This window comes from Zeus faber (genome assembly GCF_960531495.2).
Source record: "Zeus faber genome assembly, chromosome: 3".
Lineage (NCBI taxonomy): Eukaryota > Metazoa > Chordata > Actinopteri > Zeiformes > Zeidae > Zeus > Zeus faber.
Window position 1 is genome coordinate 29,394,199 of NC_137190.1, and position 20,430 is coordinate 29,414,628.

A 20,430-nucleotide genomic window follows, 5' to 3' on the forward strand; every position below is an offset into this window, starting at 1 on the left:
TCAGCCACCCGCCCCCCCACCCTCAATGACCCCCCCCCCCCCCCCTTCTAGTCCAAAAAATCTCCCCTTTCAAATGAATTGGTTTAAATTTTGTTTTGTACACAACCGTGCTTGATTCAATAGATTAATTTTTGTGACTATGAGCACGAAAAAGCGTGAGACCGGGTTGACCTGCCGCACAATTTGGTACGTCAACCACATATAAAAGCTGCTGTGACAGTCAAACAAATATCACGCCCAGGAATAGACTTTTTACTTTTATTTCATTACTTAACTTCAATGGCTTTAAATATCCAAAAAAATGATGGCACTTATTTGCTTCCATCCTTATCTCCCACTGAAAGTATGATAAAAGTTTCTCGCTCCCCCTCCACACACACAGGATGTGGCTCACACCTTCAGATAGATGCACATATAGTAAAAATGGTTTCCTGTGAAAGGTTAGTTTCCATTAACCAAACAGCTTCATCTGCACTGAGATCAGCCAGCGACTCGTTTGAGGTTCTGTGAGCATGGGACGGGTGATCCTGTTGGCACACGCTCTCGTTTTTTTGATCGCCCCCGTTTTTATGGAAGAATGCTGTGTGGAAAGGCAAACGATGAAAAGGACAGGTATTCACTTTCCTCTGTTGCTTAACCTTGTATTTCTTTTCAAAGTACAAAGGGTTCTACTCGTATGTTATGATGCTTGCTCTTGTTCACTTATGTGTGTGTTTACTGTGGTACCTTGCGCATTATATTACATTAATAGCTAAACCGAACATCTGACTTAACCCGTGCGATAACTGGCCGACTCCCCTGTTTTTCTAGATTCAAACAAACCAAAAGCAATCTACCGCTACAGAGTTGTCCGAGGGGAAACCTTCAAGATGCGGTGCGTCAACGCTGAGAGCCGGCACAACAACACCGTAGTGTGGTCCCGGCTCGGAGAGTCCGGAGGTCAGAACACATTCCTGCCCCTCGACGGAGATGGTACAGGCACGGTCATCAGTGACGACATTCTCACCTTCCCAGCGGCCGAAATGAAACATTCCGGAAATTACACGTGCCACGTGGGGTAAATTCTGTTCTCCGGCTTGGTTTTTTTACACTCATACACTATAGAGAGCAGGCGCAGCTGACCTTTTGCCTTTCAGACATTGGCTGTTTGAGATGGCGCTCCCAATTGAGAGTGACTATCTTCGGTTGATGTAAGGGATAATGTTGCTTCAGAGTGATATTACACCCCTCCTCTCCGTGTTGGGGTCCTTGTCAACCTGTTGGGGGTTGTTTTGCGATAATGGCCGACATTAACGATCATGATTGGTCATTATTAACAGACAGCGGTCGTTAACAGCCAGTTATTCAGAAATAACTGGCTGCTATTGACCATTCAGAATCGAGTCGTGTAATAACATCTGATAATTCTCCATGTAATGCATCAGAGGTGGGAGCGAGGTTTGGCGGCGCAAAGTGCTTCAAGGGTCATAGTAAAATCGTAATCATAAAATCAAATCATATTAAAGCATTAAGCGTCACCGGTTATATTCCCTTTCAGCAGGTTAATACAGGTCTCTGAGGTCCCCAAACCATGTCTTTGAAGTTTTTTGCTGAAAATACCACTCCAGTTATGCATTCCAGCCATTCTAGCGTGCCTCTATACCACTCTGTTTCAGTCCTTTTCTCCTCGGGCTGTTTCTGTGTCTGTAGCTTTCAACTCAGATGAGCTCCTGCTTCCCACGCCCCACTCTGGCTACCTGCCGGAGCGGGGCTCAGGTGAAATGACCGCCGTGATTCATGGCGTGCCAGTAAACTTCTTGTGAATCTCTATAAAACCAGCAGCAAGAAAAACCACCCATTCTCTCATATAGCTCTCCAGTTATTTAAGAGTGTTGATAAGATGGAGTTCTTCTTGCGGACATTCAAGGAAAAAATGAATACTGTAAACGTTATCGTGTGTCCTGCAGCAAGTAATGCCGGTAACTATCGAGAACGTTACGTCGAATATATTACCAGAGCTGCCAAGTCTCACACGTTGACCGCGAGACATCAACGAGTTCACATGCTCACACGCCACAACGTATAATACGTATAATATTTCCTCCCTCGCGCTCGCGTGGTGCCCGGCACTGTTCGCGTGGTGCACGAGATGGTGCAAGAGATCCTTTCCACACGCAACTTCCTAGTGATCGGCGAAAGTGTCCCTGTTCGCCGTTTCTCAAAAGAAAACAAATAAAAACGTACAAAATGTCTTTATTTTAGATGTATTTAATTCCCAGTTGAACGAAACAAAAAAAAGCCCTGTGCTTCCCGTGCCACATCACACATGGCGACTAAACCCCCCCCCCCCCCCCCCCCCGCCCACACACGCATACACATATTCTGAATGGCTTTTTGAAGCACATGTTTTCTAACATGGGCTACCCACAAAAAAAAACTGACTGTGTTGTCTTATTTCACAGTTTGTGTGTTAGTAGGCCCATCAGAGACCCAAATGCATGTACACAAGCACTGAGAAAGTGCCTTTTTTAATGGTGACCTCTGAGAGAAAGACTAGGCTAAGTGCATTTCCCCCCCCTGCCATGCAGTGACGTTGAACTGCTTCTCCACCTCCAAGTGGTGGAGAAAAGCAGCCTGGGGTGCCCCGAGGTCAAGCTGCAGAGTGACGTCACCCTGCGTTTGGGTGAGGGCGGGGAGATTCCCTGTCCTGCCTTCCACTGCGGCAGGGATGCCACCACCAACATGGAGGTCACCTGGTACAAGGTACTGTCCCAAACTGGTAACGCAGTGGCATGACAAATATTTGTGAGTCCCAAGTCAAAATGATGCCTCAGTGAACGGAAACTGAAATGAGCTCCAAAGTCAATGTGACTTTTTTTCTTAAAGATGATTACTGATGCCCAAATTGTAGTTATTTACTCATTAGGAAATCAGCATCAGGTGAATGTAGCACCAGGGTTGAACTATTTATTGTGAGGTCACCCCATGCCCTCTACAGTAAACTATCAGACTACAGTGGCTGTTAACAACCAAGGGCAATATTTCACTTTCACTTTCACCAACCATCATGGTAACATGCATTTTGACCCGGGTCAACTAAACCTTTCGCATTCCACTTTAAATCCACATGCAGAAGAAACATACTATAGAAAAATCCACAACGGGTTTCACTGTAAAATAAACGCCTTAAGAATCTATGAGACACTGCATTAGTCATCAAATGACAAATATATTGAATCCAACTACATTACTGATGACTGATTTGCATTGCATTGAATGATGACTCTCTTTCCCCTGGAGTCGACAAAATCAGAAATCTTTCCACTGACGGTTATTGATGGAAAACAAATGAACACAAATTGCTATTATTCTTAACTTGCTATTTTGACCTCTGAAATCGATGTTATTACCAATGATGTACGGCTCAGTTACAACTAAATACGTCGTAACAAAGTCATGGTTGTGATGAAACTCCTCATGACCTCACAGTTTCCTCACTAACTAGTGAATGACAGATGTCATTCATTCCAAAGTCATTCATTCCATTTGTTGCCCAAAGCTCCGACTGTGTGCCCGTGTGCTTTCTCCCACAGGGCGTCACACCCGTCGGCGAGCTGTGCAGAGACGTGTGTGTGGAGCCGGAGAGCGGCCGGCTGCTTCTCTGCACGGTCTACCAGCCGGACGCCGACGTCTTCTTCTGTGACAGAGACTCCGGGGAGCCGGGAGTCGCCTGGAACATCAGGAGGGCTGTCAACGTCTCGGTCATACGTACGGGAGTTTGTGCTGATTTGTGTGTGTGTGTGTGTGTGTGTGTGTGTGTGTGTGTGTGTGTGTGTGTGTGTGTGTGTGTGTGTGTGTGTGTGTGTGTGTGTGTGTGTGTGTGTGTGTGTGTGAAAGAGAGAATAGAATCAATTATAAATAAACGTATCTTTTTTTTCAGCCCAAGAAACAAAGGGCCCTCCGCTAATTATCCTGCCCGATGGCAACAAGACGCAGGAAGTGGACCTGGGTAGGTGGATCCAATCTGTCTTTAAATAAAGGATCGAACAAGCCTGTGATGAAGGAAGGGGAGGGGAGTGGATTCAAATTTCTTCTACCTCTATTATTGCCTATTTGTCCCACGTATGCTTTCAAATCTTTAGACGAGTTGTATTCTTAGACAAAGGGAACACATTTTACACATTCTTTACATTTTCATGTCATTTATTTAATGAAAAAAGTTATCAAGCACCCATATCATCTATATGAAAAAGTAATTGCCCCTTCGACATAATAACTGGCCAGCCCTGAGCGCAGGCTGTATAGGCAAGGGCGCCTTTTTTAGAATACAATCTATGAATGAATATGTTGGGCGCAATGTGAATCTTTATGTTTGAAGACAAATATATTTTTTGTGCACCCCAAATTCCGGTTTTGCCCAGTTGCCGCTCGCCTGTCTGGTGGCAGCTCTGTGTCGATCGCAAGGGGGGCCAAACTCTTTTGATGGTTTGATAAGTCTTTCACATCGCTGTGGAGGAATTTTGGCCCACCCCTTTTTTTGCAGAGGACACACACATTCGGCGGGCATGATTTGATGGTCTCTAACTATCATTTGTGCAATGGCTCCAGGTAAGTCTCACACTCTGGTGTGTCGCGTAAAGTTTGGTTTTGAGAGAAACTTCTCTCCGGCGGTCCAGTGGTACAGCAGCGACGGCAGACGCCCTGAAGACTTGGTTGTCATGCAGGTGGAGGGTCAAAAGTGAGTACAGGAGCAATTCAAAAGTAAATGCTGAGCAAGTGTATGCCATTGGATCAGCTTTATGACTGACGCCTTTGCCCTTTTTTTTAGAAGAAAACAACTGAGCACCGCGGAGACCCTGGTCACACAACACGCAGTCATAGCAGAGGTGAAGCCAGAAGACTTGACCTACACATATACCTGCGAGGCAGGTAACATGGTGGGAAACAGCAGGGCCTACGTCAGGCTCAGGAGGAAAACTGGAGGTAAAACTTTTATTATTTAGTCACACATCGGCTTTTTGAAACGCTAAACTTTTGGATAATACTGCATGCACAGGCTCCTTTAATATGGATAAGTCAATGTATGTGTGTATATATATATATAAGATATATTAAGATTTATAAAAAAATAAGTAATAATAGAATTTCCATCACACCACACAGAAAATAATATTAATCTAATTATAATTATATAAAAAATGTATACAACGATTTTTTTTTGTAATTATGCAATTATATAAAAAAAAACTGTTTAAATAAAAAGTATTCTTCTGTCACACTACACTACCATGGTTTGCCTTTTGTACTTTTTCCAGAATAGGGAATGTGAAGTTTGACGGTTGCTATGGGTTGCTATGGACTCCGGTCGCCATTTTGGGGGGGATCGCTTCCATTTATATGCATAGAGAAAAAGCTAAAATATACTTAATATATGAAAATGGAAAAAGTAATGGAGAAAAAAGGGGTTGAGATTTTCTGTGGCAGTTTTTCCCTAAATAGACTTCCAAGCCATCTTTCCACTCAAAAATTTGCCGACCGACAACATTCACAGTCAATACGAGGGATCCCCCAAATATGGCGGCTTACTCCAGCAATATGACGTCAGCTTGACATGCCCTACAGTATATTCAGGGTTGGAACTGCAATGCAACAAAATCTGAATTCCACCTCAAATAATTAACTATTGTCTGAAAATGTGTCACCATTGCGTGTCTTGAAAATATTTCCCAAATACTTCTCCAACGATCATAAAAAGCTGATATGAGTGTCCCCCCGGGATCGTGTTTCAGTAAAATGGTTCACAGTGGCCATCGTTCCCATCGTGTCTGTGGTCCTGCTGGTGGGACTGGGAGTGGTGGTTCATGTCAAATGGCTGGAGCTCTCTTTGCTCTACAGATCCCATTGGCCAAACGCAGAAGTTGGAATAGGTGAGAATTTCCAGATGCACTTTCACTGCAAAAATGGATTTAGACATAGTGAGACTACATGGCTACTGTGATCCTCACAACATAGATGTGTTAAAGTTCCATATCAACACATTTTGATCTAAACTGTTCTTGAGAGCAAGGATGGCAAGGATCCAGGGCACAATTTGAGTTCTTGGCTCCTACTCATTCCAATTGCTAATATTGTTGCTTTTTTCCTCATTATAACACCAATGAATAGATGAGAAGGACTTTGATGTGTTCTTATCATACGTGTGGAGCCAGATCCCATCCAATCCTGATGATCAAGGTGAACCCAGCCCAATGGAAATTAGATTTCTCTCAAATAAAATATGAAAAAAAAGCATGAACAGCAGAGAAACCTGTAGTTCTGAATCTCTTGCCAGGCTATGGAACCACAGAGGACAGACGCAACACCCAGACCCCTCTGGAGGTTCTGTTACGCCGGAGGCTAGAGGGCCAGTGGGGCTATCGCCTGTTCTTGCTGGAGAGGGACCTGATACCTGGAGGAGGTAAAGCCCCAGAATAAACAAATTTTTGACATTCAATATATATGCTTCCATACTCCAGTACACACTGGGAGGGATGTTGACAGTTTGTTTTGTGTCCCAGCGTACACACAGGATGTGGTTGGTGTGATCCAGAGAAGCAGGAGGCTGGTGTGTCTCCTGTCCACCGAGTACCTCTGCAGCGCCAACGCTGTGTTTGTGCTGGAGTCAGGAATCCAGGTGCACTCTGGGATCTTTTTTTTTCTCTGGGAGGTTCTTGTTTGGACTCCTACCAATAACAAGGCTCAGGGACTTTGTAAGCTAGAGGCGGGTTCTTTTGTCAATGAGTAATCTCAGTTTAGTGAGAACGCATCTTCTCGAATCAGGGTCGCAGAAATAAGGAGATGTTGGCTTTTGAAGGTGGTTCAAGTTATTGCACTGTTCAATATTACAGTCTTGAAATGTGTTGTTTTACCTTGTGCCAAAGGCTTTGTTACAAGACCTACACCTGAAACTGCTGTTGATCTGGATGGAAGGTAGACCACTCTCCCTGGACCAGCTGGACCCACCTTTATCTGACCAGGTCCGTAGGGCCTTGACGGTATTGCCGTGTTTGGAATGGAGCCCAGGCCAGTGGGCAGACCCTGACACTTCTTTCTGGAGGTCACTACGGAAGGCCATGCCAGCGCAAACTAGTAGTCTTTCCTGAAGAAGTACAAAACCCCAAAACAACTGCAGCGACTTTGACCTAACTATATCACAGGGAAGTCTTGTCACCTAACAGTACTGGTGGGCTTTTCATTCCTATAAAGCTCAAATGACATCCAGTTGCATCCTGGTGTGCCAAGCCACTGGTGTGGTTATGCTTTAAGTCCCTGTTAAGCAACAAGTTCAAGTTCAAGTGATTATTTGTCACATACAATAAACGTGTTCTGAGTTTGTCACACCACAGACAAATGTGTTATTAACCACTCAGCAACATTTGAATGATTAAAAAAAATTTCCAAGTATATAAAATTTGATTTCAAAATCGTGAAAAAAGGGGCAGTTCTTGAGACGCTGGGGGCAGGTCCGCTGATGTGCTGAAACCACGCCCAATTACGGGAGAGGTGTGGCCTCTCTCAAGTGTCGAATACCACTAATCAAACACATATACCAAAATCAGTAAACCAATAATCGCTGTTTTGATTTTGTTATGAAGTAAAAAAATGGAACGTGAGGAAATGGGATGTTTTTTTGCGGGGAGCGTGGTGGCTCCTCCAACTCTGTGTGCTCCCAGACAACAGAACTCTTGTTCCGGCTCCTTGTACGGGACAGCGCCAAGCTGGGGGGGGGGGGCCACCATACTGGGAACTGAACGGAAATGTAAAAAGGTAAAATGGATTTGGGGGATTTAGGCCCGCCCAAAAAAAAATCAGGACCACAAAAAGTTTAGCAGTCTAACGCCACAATTCAGTACTGCCTAGTCAAGTCTTTTCACATGTTCTAAGCAATAACTTCCTAACATTTCTGACGTGTTTTGAAACAAAATCTCGGAATTTACTTTCAGAGACTTTAAGGATTAGGATATGGATGGTCAAGTCTAGACAGAAGCTTTCCGCACCATAGAAAGAGAATTACACTTCTGGAATGGAGAAGCAGCTGATAGGCCTTCTCCTAATCTGCAGCTGGAGCCTACTCTGTAAACTGGGGCAACATTGAAATAAAGAACTCAACATGACACACAGAAACAATTGATAGTAAAATAACAAATTAAAATAATCGACAAAATGCCACCCAAGAGGAATTCCTTTCTTTTTTTTTAATTTGGGATCAAATAGTATTTTAAAAGGAGTTTCAGGCACAGAAAAGGTCGGTGAAGTACTATAGACAAAGCCATGTTATTTGTTTTAAGTACCTCTGGATAGTTTCCAGAATACAGAGCAGAGAGGGGGTGATATTTCTTTGAACGAAAGGGGGCATGGACAGAAAACATCTTATCTACGTCTCTCTAATCGATGGAAATCCACTTGCAATCCAGACACCAACTAGACAAATTCACCCCTGAAATCCTTGTATACATAACCCGATATGACACTGTCAGGCAGGAGGGTCATTTACCAGAATATTGCAGTAATAACAGTTCTTTTGTTTAGAGAATCAACAGCAACAAATATTCAGTTAAGTTGGTACGTATGGAACCTGATTAAAAGACAAAACAAATAGGCATTTTTCCATTCTAGTTTATATCTACACAAACCTTGCCACATGAACACACACACACACACACTAAAGTTGAATTTAAAATTAAAACAAGACAATTTCAATTCATTTTATGTACATTTTTTTTTTTTTTTTTTTTTTACACTGGAGAAGCAAAACAAAATAATTTGCTCAAGACCACATCTAGCCAGCTTCTACGAGCATAGATACCATGGGGGGGGGGGGGGGGGGGTCTCCAGACACCTCTAGTACAAAGCACTTACTTTCGGCCGGAAGTGGTCGGATCGTAAACATGAGATTAGATGGTGAAAATTACATTGAAGACACTAACAGGTCTCAGGAAGAATGTGGTCTAGAGTTGTCCACACACACACACACACACACACACACACACACACACACACACACACACACACACACACACACACACACACACACACACACACACACACACACACACACACACACACACACACGGCAGACACACGGCAGATGGGAATATATTTTTAGTCTGCATGGAGTTCTCTGACGCCGGGTTAGACAGGGTGGAAAAACGAGACCCCGAGCGACTCTCTAGTGGTGTGGCTTTAGGATTGATCCGTTTGGGACTTGAGCTTCCTCTCCCAGAGTTTCTGGTGGTCGGAGAATCCCTGCTTGCCCTTGTTGAAGGAGTTGGGTCCGGCGGACGTGGGAGTCTCCCTGAACGGCAACAAATTCAATCTCAGTTTACACCTTAACTTAGAAAAAATGTCAGAGGCCCAAGGGACCTCTATAGGTAAAAAAAAAAAAAAGCACAAAGTCAATCGGCTGTTCTAACATACGTGACATGTTAACTATGATTTTTCTTTTTATTGGCAAGGCCCAACTTGAGCCTGTAATCAGACCATATCAGTATCGGTGCACCCCTAGATAGAAGTTATTGCAAAGCAAAGAGTTGAAAGGGTACCTGCCGATGTTCTTCATTCTCATCTTTGCCTCGGGGGGCATCTCCTCTGGTTCACTCTGCGTGAGAGAAGACTTGCTCAGGATCGCACACATCTCGCTCGTCTACATGCAATTACAGACGCTCGTTGACTTGCTTACTTACATCATCGTCTTCATTAAAAACGGAGGCCAAGGTCTGCTTCTTAGCGGGGGGAGTTGGCACAGGCTCCTTGGGTTTCTGGAAGACCGTGGACGAAAGGTTAGAACGTTTTGACATCCCGCTCCAGGTAGTACCCTGTCCGGACCCGGCGTCTTGTATACAGATAGTGTCTACGTAAGATGGATCCTCAATGGCTTTCGACATGTTCACGACTGTATTTAGGCCTGAAAGGAGTCCATGATTTCACCATCAGACAGCGAGGGTTTAGCAGAAGAAACTTGCAATAGACACAGTATTACAATACAGAACCCAACACCTACTTTTAGAAGTTGGTGCCAAGTTGGCAATCAGCTGATGGTTGCCAAACATTTATCACTTTGTTACTGAGCAATGATGATCCAACATATTTATACCCCATTTTTCAATACTCTCGCTTGGTTTACCATTTTTGACAGAGTAAATCAATGCACCGGGATAACTTGTTATCCATGGCGGACGTTTCTAGACAAACAGAGGTATATCTGCTTATTTTTTGGAATAATATATGAAAAGTGGTTGACAGAGCAACCAGGCCGCATGAGATGGTTGACAGTGGCCAAAATGTGGTTGCCCCGGGGCAACCGTTATAGTTTGGCCACGCCATCTAAATACTTACTGTTGCACCAAGTTTGATAGAGATCGGGTTTGACTTCTTTCCAATCTGACTGCTCATACCAAAGCCTATCTTGGAGACTTTGCTGGGTGCCGGCGTGTCTGTGGGGGACTCATTACCAGCTTCAGTTGTGAGCTGTGGGGCTGAGCGTTTGGATGCAGAGCCTCCTGATCCCGCAGTGCTGGAAGAGACAGGCTTAGTTTTCACACTGCCTCGCCCCTCCTCTGGCCCTGCTTGAGGCAAGACAACTTTCCAAGGTGAGCAACAGCAGCATTGGAAATCAGGCAACTAACTCAACAGTTACCTGTAAGTGAATGCATGGATAAATGCATTCAAGATTACTTCAACACTCACAACAATCTAAACCAAAATCTTTTAATGATTTTTAAGACAATTTCATTGCAGTTGAAAGAGAGCCTCCCCCACAGCAAGGGATACATTGCAAAAGATGCTGCCTTCAATTGAAATGGGAACTCTGAAAAATCCGACCTCCGACTTGGAAAAGGGAAAAGGAGGTGTCATGCAAGTCGGAATATCGGAGCAGATCGCTCGGGCCCGAGTTCGCCGAGATGTCAACATGGCATCATACACCGTCCACGGTGACCAAGGCTCCCTTCGCGCGGGTTTTTAAATAGAGACCAAGTCTAACTTGGATTGAACTCCTCTGCAGTGTTTAACGTTCGCCAGCGTTTTGTAGCCTGTAGATTTGAAAAGCTTCCCTAAACAAACACAACTGCACTGCTGGCGTCAGTGTTTTCACCAACAGAAGCAATGGGAGACACGGAGCTCGGATCTGGGGCCTACCGACTCGGAATTACAGATTTCCAAGATTCAACGGAACGCAGCATGGGAGTGGGGGAGTCTGTGATGCCGCTAACGCAACGTAATGAGATTCTAGCTAATACGTTAGCAAAGGGCTCATCTGGCTAACTGCTCGAATCCAATGGCCGTTCTGAGCAATTTCACTGGCGTCAACGTTGCCGACACTAAAGGAAAATGTTTAACGATATTACATTCGGCTGACGTTAGCGTTTCCAGAGGATTACGCTCGCTAGCTGCCTGCAAGTGTTAGCTAACGCGCATTGTAAACGTCGCATTTGTCGAGGGTCACTTGCAAAAAAAAAAAAAAAAAAAAAAACTACCCTGGCGCCAGGTGCTAGTTAAGCGGCAAATAAAACGAAGATACTGGTTCATTTTCAAAAGTACAAATGTCTGAAACCGCACAAATATCACCTCCATCGTCGGTGCTAAACTTGCTTCTACGCTTGTAATCCGCCATCATGATATTCCCAACTAGCGAGTCGCGGACGATTCGTTCGTACCGAATGATAGTTATGTTTTAAAATTGAATCGGCCGTTTCGTTTGCGACTCGGTGGACGCAGCCCGCGGCGCTACCAAGCGTTCGCCGAGTTTCGAACGTCAATTCGACATTTGACATCACCGCGACAAGTGCAGGGTCCGGCACTACCACCCGAAGCCGTTGTCGCTCAGCCACTTTCGTCCACGGAAAACGAAACATGTCCGATTGTGCAAACGACTTGCCTACATTTTCTCTCTTAATGTTCATTGATGTGTGAACCAACATCTAGACACAACAACTTCAGCGGCGGCGGAGGAGGAGGAGGAGGAGGAGGAGGAGGAGAGGGTCCGACAGCCTGACCCGTTTCGAGTACGTCCGGATTTATTCCAACAAAATCAAACGAACGAAGCGTCGAACAGACGAACGAATCCTTTTTTCTTTTTTTTCGTCAAGAGTTGAGTCTCAAAAAAAAAGAGTTGAACCTTTATTTACATAAACCGACTACAGTACGTGTTGATCACCACTAAAGCCGGCGGAGCGCTGTGCGCTCAAACAGCTGTTTAGTGCTGGAGAAGAGGAAGATGGAGGGAGAAACATGACAAAATACCAGTTTAAACAAACTGGATAAACATTCAGGTAAAAAAAAAATATATATATATATATATATATTTATATATATCCCAAATCCAAGAGACGGTTTGATTTGGGGTGGTTTGCGTTCAGTTCAACGTACCTGGATGGCCAGTACGCGACACTCTGTGACCGTTTGGTGTCGAAGGCTAGCTTCGAGAACACTGGAAGATCTCTATCACTGAGACAGTCCCATCTGTTTGTTTTTCACATAAAAGTCATTCGTCTTCGTAAGGTGCCAGAGCTTTGTTGCACGGACAATTAGCATATTACAACTTAACAGTCTGATAAAGAAAACACACAGAGTCTGCAAAATGTGTTAAAAGCACATGATGCATTAAAAGGCTATGGCAGGGGCTACGTTTCTAGTATTGGTTGTGGGTATAAATATAGATGGGATGTTATAAAAAAATTATTTAAATCATATAAATAAGTTATTACACTATTATTACAATATTTGAATATTTTTCTTATCGCAGATGTTGAGGTGTGTGTGTGTGTGTGTCTTTCGCTCTCTCTCTCTCTCTCCCCGCTAATTCCCCTCATTCTGTTTGACCCTCAGCAGCCTGTCAGCAATGCACCAGGAGACATGGGCCAATCCCTGTGCTTATGCTCCCGTGGCGCCATCACCATCGACAACAAGAAATACTTTTTTATCCAGAAGCTAGATGAAGGGTAAGCCGTGTTGTTCCATCTGCCCACTTGTGAGAGTAAATCTCAATCTCACCCATGCCCTCACCCCGTCTCATCAGTGGGTTCAGCTACGTGGACCTGGTGGAGGGGGTGCAGGACGGCCGCTTCTACGCCCTGAAGAGGATCCTGTGCCACGACCGCGAGGGGCGCCAGGAGGCACAGACCGAGGTGGAAATGCACCAGCTCTTCAACCACCCCAACATCCTCAGCCTGGCCGCGCACACCTTTGTGGACCGTGGCGGCAAGAGCGAAGCGTGGCTGCTGCTGCCGTACGTCCGAGTGAGTCATCTAAGTGTTCCATCTTCATATTGACGTATCGATCGGCTTTAAATGGAAATCGGAACGTTATTTTGGGGAATTTTTTGTAATTATAATGGCTTTGGGATGCTCGTGCTTCCAGAAGGGAAGCCTTTGGTCGGTTCTGGAGAAGCTTCGAGACAAGGGCAGCGTGATGCCGGAGAGACGGATCTTACATATCTTGCATGGCATCTGTGCCGGCCTCAAAGCCATGCATGACCTGGGCTACGCTCACAGGTACACACACACACACACACACACACACACACACACACACACACACACACACACACACACACACACACACACACACACACACACACTTCCAAGCAATTGCTGTTTGAAAATGTCCTTTTTATCCTTCTCAATGGGTCTGTCGTGCTTTTCGCTTCCCATCAGAGACTTGAAACCCACCAACGTGCTTCTGGAGGAGGATGACCGGCCTCTTCTGATGGACCTGGGTTCTATGAACAGAGCCAGAATAGAGGTGAGAGTGCCAAGCGTTTTAACCCACTGCCTCGAGTTTGAGGTCGCATTTCAGGCCGCGTCGCATACACGTATTTGCGATTCTACAACCCACGCCATAACGTGAAACCTTCATAGAACACCCACAAAACCTCTCTAGAATTTAGATTGAAGGGTTAGGGTTGGAATTTCATTGCCATTCACTTTGTTGCAAGTAATCCGAATCATTTTGCTAAAAATATTGTAATCTTCACACTGTTTATTGAGATCTTGTCTATAAAATCTGGTTACATCTCCACAGCTGCCTAGGATTTCTATTAAATACTCCTCTCCCAGATAGATTGATAGATAGATTAACGGGTAGATAGATGATGGATATATGGATGGATAGATACATAGGCAGGTACTTTATTCACCCCTGAAGGGAAATTGCAATTTCTATTAAAGGGGACATATTATACTCATTTCCACTTTCTATATATTTTTTCTGGGACTCCAGTTAGAGTAGCTCACAGTTCAAAAAATACATTATTTATCTTATACTGGCCCTTTTTCTTCTGCTCAGTTCAGCCTGACTGACTGAAACAAGCCATATTAGCTCCCATCTATTTAATGCCCCCCTCCCTAAAAGCCCAATCTTCTGATTGGCTGACTTCTGGAAGCATGCTGAAGCTACATTGTATACGCCCACTGTCTGTACTGAAACTGTTCACAAGCCATTTGGTCCGATTATCAATACAAGACAAACATTTCAGTGATGTAATGCGGCTCTAAGCTCATCGGGCCCGGTCCTTCGGCGGCGGAGATCCTCCTCCGGTTCGGAGGCTGTCTTGAGGCGGTGCTGGAGTTGCTTGGAGCCCGGCCAGGTGTGTGAGGGTTCCCTCCGCTCTGTGCGCGCCCGTGGACAGGGGCTCTGTTCCTGCTCCGTCGGCACAGTTTTCTGAGTCGATCCGGGGGAATTAGGGAAACGGGGAGGTGACGGAAACACTGCTGGCTGATTATGTTGACATAGATGAGGAAACAGATTCAGACTGTTTGGCCTTTGCCAACACAGACTGTCCAGACGATTAAATTTACACCTGAGAGGATATCAATTTTTAGATATTTTGATAATACATATGGACACTCGGTCAAACAACTTCCAAGACAGACTGAGCGGGTGGGTGGTGTGGGCGGGTGGTCTTTTTACCTCTATATTTAACACTTTGGCCTTGTATAATATAAACATCCGACATTGTTACATTATATATGTGACAGAAAATGTGGAAAAGCACAATAGGCCCGCTTTAAATAATAATAAAATATGAAAAAAGCAAATGGCAAAGTATGGAAAATATACAGTTAACCCAATAAAAAACAAGATAGACTGCCAATATATACTAAACATTAAAGGGGAAATTATTATTATTATTTGACACAAAGAGTGTGTGTGTGTGTGTGTGTGTGTGTGTGTGCATGTGCATGTGCGTGCGTGCGCGTATATATATATATATATATATATATATATATATATGTGACGAATAAACCTCTTGAATATATATGTATATATTTAAATATGTTTGTGTGTGTGTGTATATATATGTATATGTATGTATGTATGTATGTATGTATGTATGTATGTATGTATGTGTGTGTGTATATATATATATATATATATATATATAATCGTTATAGAAAAATAAATGGTAAATGGACTTCAATTTATATAGCGCTTTTGTAATCTGGCGACAGCTCCAAGTGTTTTACAGTACATGCCTCACATTTACCCATTCACACACACATCGATGGCGGCGCCAACCGTGCAAGTTGACACCTGCTCAATTAGAGCAGTTACAGTCGGGGTTCAGCGTCTTGCTCAAGGACACTTCAACGTGCTGCCAGGAGGAGACTGAGATCTACCCGGCAACATTCTGATTACCGGACGACATGCTCTACCTCCTGCGCCACCATCGCCCCCATAAAAATGAAATAGACCTGAAAAATAAAAAGGTCATGTCCAAAAATAAAACATATGGTTCTATACAATAACCTGTGAAACACTGAAGCAGAGAGACAAAATATAACCCCTAAATGGTAAACAAAGTCATTGACAATAAGCCTCTACACCAAAACCAAAAATCAACAGTAAACATCTATACGCTGCTATCTATTAAACCAATCCACATTATGGATAATTGGTTGTGCAGAAGAGTTGTACAGTATTTATGGAATAGTAGATTCCATAAACGGTCCTCTGCCTGTGCCGGGTTTAAAAATGGAGATTTAAATTTGCTACAGGTCCGAGGCACCAGGGAAGCCATGAGCATCCAAGATTGGGCCGCCCAGCGCTGCACGATATCCTACAGAGCCCCCGAGCTCTTCAATGTGGAGAGCCACTGCATTATCGACCAGCGCACCGATATCTGGGTAGGATTTGCTATTATTTGTCCCGTCCGAAGATTCTCCTTCGTATCCTCCTAGTATATCATGTCCAGGGTTCCTACCAGGTCCTTGAGATGCTTGATGTGCTTGAATTCCCTCCTCAGAAATTGAAGTGCTGGAATACCTTGAAAATAGTCCCCTTTTATGCTGAAGTGTTTGGAAAAATGCATTCATTAAAAACCTGTGAAATTCCCACTGGTTTTGTTATTCAAAAGAAAAGCAATGTAAATATAAATTGAATCATGTATGGTTGGAGACATAAAGAATAGACAATGAGACTCAGATTATATTATAATTAAATTAATAAAGATTACATTGAAAATGTATAATATTTGTTTTGCTTTAAGTCCTTGAAAATTAGAAATGACTTTCAAGTCCTTCAAAGGCCTTGAATTTCATTTTGCAATACCAGAATAAACCCTGTTCTTGAGCTATTTGACAATTTCTTCGAGTGATTCTAAACAAATAATTTGAGACCAATAATTGAAACAGATTAAATGAATAATTAGACACACACTATTTTATTGTCTTATTGTATATATGAAATGTGCTTTGTCGCAGTGTGTAAGTTTGATGTTCTGTCCCTAGTGAGCCGCTAATCCCAAAATGAAAGAATAAATGGACATTTTAAGGGACCGTTTCCCCCCTCCCTGCCCACTGCAGTCGTTGGGGTGCGTGCTGTACTGCATGATGATGCTGGAGGGTCCGTTCGACCTGGTGTTCCAGAAAGGGGACAGCGTGGCCTTGGCGGTCCAGAACGCCGTGACCATTCCGCAGCCTTGCAGGTCGACCAGTTTCCCTTTTCAGGGATCGCTTTCTGCATCTTTCCGTTTCCTCTTTCTCTGCTTATTGTGCTGGATGGGAGGAAACAGACCCACGGGCCTTTCCACGTCTCTCGACAAAAACTGTGAAACTGACTTGTGAAAGTGCAATGCCACCCACTTTGCTCTGCTTTCATCAGGATGTTGTTTTATTTTGCCTTCCTAAAAAAAAAATAGAGCGAGAGAGAGAGAGAAGTACGCCCACTGGTTGTGGTTTTGTCTTCTAGAAACTACATTGTAGGATTCTTACCAGGTCCTGGTGCTAAAAGTGCTTGAATTTCATCCTCAGAAATTTCAATAGTACCTTGAAAATAGCCGCTTTTGTGCTGAAACACGATCATAGAAACTCTGGCTTTATTATTTAAATTGTAACGTAATAAAACACTTCCAGAATCCAGAATGACATCAATTATGCCAGACATTTATAATGATAGACTATGAGATTAATAATAGATATATATATATAGACACTAATATAAATAATAGACAATGAGACTGATTATATTATAGTTAAATTAATAACGTCACATCAAAAATGTATTATTTGTTTTGCACGAAGGGCCTGAAAATGGGGGGGGGGGGGTGCTTAAGGTACTTGAAAGCCCTTGAATTTCATTTTTTAATGCAGAATTAACCCTGATAATTACTTTTTTTTTTTTCCTTTCTGTCAATGTTGACTTTTTCTGATGAAGTACCTTTTACCTCATGGACTTATAATGTCAGTTAGAACATAATAATTGACATAATCAAATTGTCTCTTGTCGAACATACTACCATGTGTCAACATTGCACCATCTGATGTGTTTGCCATAGCCCTCGGCGCTGACACCATTTAGCCTGTTTATCAGGTCATTTTCCAGTGTTGGTGCTTCCCCGTGTTCGTCAAATGCGCCTCTGTACTTTTTCCGAATACTACTGATAAGATAAGGTCACACTTTATGAATCCCGAGTGGAAATTTAAGCATTTTATCTTTCGACTTGGTGATTTTTTCATTCGAATGGGGACTTTCAATTTTTTTTTTGCCTCTATATTTTAAATCTACATGTATTTACTGTCACTCAGAATCAAGTGGTGTGATTTTCATAAATATTTGTTTTCTGCCCAGCTACTCGGAAGGCCTGCAGATGCTGCTCAGCTCCATCATGGCGTCCAACCCCCAGGAGAGACCCAACGTCAACTGGGTCCTCGACCAAGTCCAAGACCTACGGACTCGCAGCCCCAACACACAGACCGACATGGTGTGAGCGCGCCCCATCTCACAGAACCGCCTTGGAGTGAGAACTTTGCACACTTTGATGTAGGATGTCTTTGTTTTCACACCCGCGTTTCCAACCGGAGCCGAACGTGACGGTTCTAACTTAGCGAAGTTGCCTGTTAAGAGGCGTAGGGGCCACCGTTGGGTCGAAATTGTACTTTTGTCCTGTGTTTCCACATTTTCAGCGGATGGGTAGCAAAACCCTTCACTGGTCGACGTCACTGCAGGATATACCCGGTGAAGCTGCTTTCAGATGTCATGGGGAGAGCTAAAATGGTGGAGCTTCCGCTTAAATGAACATGGGAGGTGGTTCATTTTCATGAAAGCCTTTGAGAATTGAAGAAAAAGGGCTTTTATATAATTTTTTTTTAGAGGTGGTTCATTTTGAACCTTGACACACGTATCGAGAAAGAAAGGTTACCTCAACGTCCAACTCAAATCTAATTTTGTCAATAGCTTCATCATGACGTAATTGAACACACAACGAACGGGGTGGAATTTCCCTTTAAAGGCACTACGAGTAGTATACGTATACCAATGAGGCATTTTCCAAACCTGATACATATGCCATAAGACAATACTTAACATTTTGTGGTAAGGATTTGGATTCTTTGTATAGGAATAGTTGATCTCATGTCATGTCAGTTATACAGATGCATCCAAAAATCACGACACTGATTGTTAAGTATTAAGTGGGAAAACTCCTTGTAGTCCCTTTAAAGTTCTCCATTGCAGTTAACACAAAGACTACCATCATTTTTGGATTAGATCGTTCAATAATGTAATATTAAAAAAATACCCAGAAATGTCTTTTTTGGGAGGCTAAGAAATACAATTTAACATTTTTTTTTTTATGGTTACTTTTACATTACGCATCAGTTGATGTTCCCTATCAAATAGCCAGAAATCGTGACCGTTTTCCAAAAAAAAAAATGGATCTGGAAAATATGGAAACTACGGGACCTTAAAAGAAGCGATTCCTTTCTAACCACGCGTAATCCAGAAGAGATCCTTTAAAACCACTGTCACTACCTCCTCGTCCACTCTGAAAGGCTGCAATGGCGCATCCGAACACACGGTGGCGCGCCACCATCGCATTCCCCCAGAATCACGACCATCGTGATCGTTTGTCAAACTGTTGATTTTTCTTAATTCCTTTCCTTGGAGCAAGGGAAATCACCCGCCTTCTGCCTTCCTTACTTTCCTTCCCGGATCGTTTAAAATCAAATCTCTCTCTGAGCTCAGCACGCCATATTTGTATTGTTGTTTCCCTGCTCATTTATCTGATTTTCTGGGTTGCCAGTTGTTTGAACATCAACTAATAATTAGCATTACGTTCTCGCTCAGGTTTCAGCTCGTTGTTTCAAATTCATCTGGGGTTTTATTTACAAAGGATACGGTTCAGTTCATTTTAGCTAATTAGTTGGGCATTTGGGTCAAACTTTAATTTTGTTGTTTGATTTTTTTTTTGATATTTAACTGTGTATTAACTGAAACGTTTTTGGGTGTTTTTTTTCTGCTTTGCTTAGGAGTTTAGACGAACGTTTCTATTGGACGGTTATGGACAGCGTGCAATTGTACCAAATGTCTATTTTCAAACTGGAAACTTGGGAATTTTCGAAGATTTTTGTCTTTGATTCTTGTAACGGTACCGGTTCAGTGGCATTCAGCATTCACTGCATTCTGTGCTAGCGGCGCTTGAAAGATGAGATGCGTTTGATTCTGCAAAAACTCCATTGAAATGACGTGTTCACCAGACGTCCGTGTTTTAAGACAGATGTTTGTTTTTCTTACCATTATTTAAATTTAATCGTCGGTTCAGTTGAGATTATTTTCCTCATTCGATGCTGTCAAAGGGGATTTGGTCACAAAATTAAATGAGTTTGACCACAATGATTTCAGAGTAATATTATTTTCAAATAACAAATAAAATAACGGACATTTCTTCTCTTTTTTTTTTAACTTGATATACAATTAATGAAATTAGTAAATACCAGATTATTTCTATATAGAAATAGAGATGGGGAAATTGTATGGGTAAAATCATTATTATAACCCTTATTTCTTTCATTTTTTTTTTTTCCATAGAAAAGTTACCGGCACTGCCTAAATCCCACACTCCCTTTTGATTTTGAAATAATGATTGGGAGGGTTAGACGCACACGCCTGTACACACCCTCTATACACACCTTTATA

General features: G+C 43.0%; 3 protein-coding genes across 4 annotated transcripts; 2 read left to right on the forward strand and 1 right to left on the reverse strand.

The window, feature by feature from the left end:
* Window positions 1–2,721: 2,721 nt before the first annotated feature.
* On the forward strand, window positions 2,722–7,121 carry LOC307227889 (interleukin-18 receptor accessory protein-like; the record flags this gene model as incomplete). Its single annotated transcript, XM_079997330.1, has 10 exons — window positions 2,722–2,742; window positions 3,573–3,747; window positions 3,920–3,988; window positions 4,588–4,717; window positions 4,808–4,962; window positions 5,769–5,906; window positions 6,145–6,213; window positions 6,311–6,436; window positions 6,537–6,652; window positions 6,900–7,121. The coding sequence occupies 10 exons, from the start codon at window positions 2,722–2,724 to the stop codon at window positions 7,119–7,121; spliced, it is 1,221 nt and encodes a 406-aa protein (XP_079853456.1).
* A 1,086-nt stretch (window positions 7,122–8,207) lies between these two features.
* On the reverse strand, window positions 8,208–11,666 carry pcnp (PEST proteolytic signal containing nuclear protein). The gene is made up of 5 exons (XM_079998128.1): window positions 11,584–11,666; window positions 10,354–10,580; window positions 9,702–9,776; window positions 9,561–9,616; window positions 8,208–9,313 (listed from the first exon to the last, which is right to left on the reverse strand). Exons 1-5 carry the CDS (start codon window positions 11,630–11,632, stop codon window positions 9,202–9,204), a joined length of 519 nt encoding a protein of 172 aa, XP_079854254.1. The 5' UTR covers window positions 11,633–11,666; the 3' UTR covers window positions 8,208–9,201.
* Window positions 11,667–12,227: 561 nt separating this feature from the next.
* Window positions 12,228–20,127, forward strand: stk16 (serine/threonine kinase 16). 2 transcript variants are annotated; one of them, XM_079998273.1, is made up of 8 exons: window positions 12,228–12,287; window positions 12,844–12,956; window positions 13,034–13,253; window positions 13,375–13,508; window positions 13,671–13,758; window positions 16,014–16,142; window positions 16,821–16,942; window positions 18,085–20,127. In XM_079998273.1, exons 2-8 carry the CDS (start codon window positions 12,871–12,873, stop codon window positions 18,221–18,223), a joined length of 918 nt encoding a protein of 305 aa, XP_079854399.1. In that variant the 5' UTR covers window positions 12,228–12,287; window positions 12,844–12,870; the 3' UTR covers window positions 18,224–20,127. The 2 variants fall into 2 exon arrangements, with proteins under 2 accessions (XP_079854399.1, XP_079854400.1); XM_079998274.1 differs by having other exon boundaries at window positions 12,847–12,956.
* The last annotated feature ends 303 nt before the right edge of the window (window positions 20,128–20,430 follow it).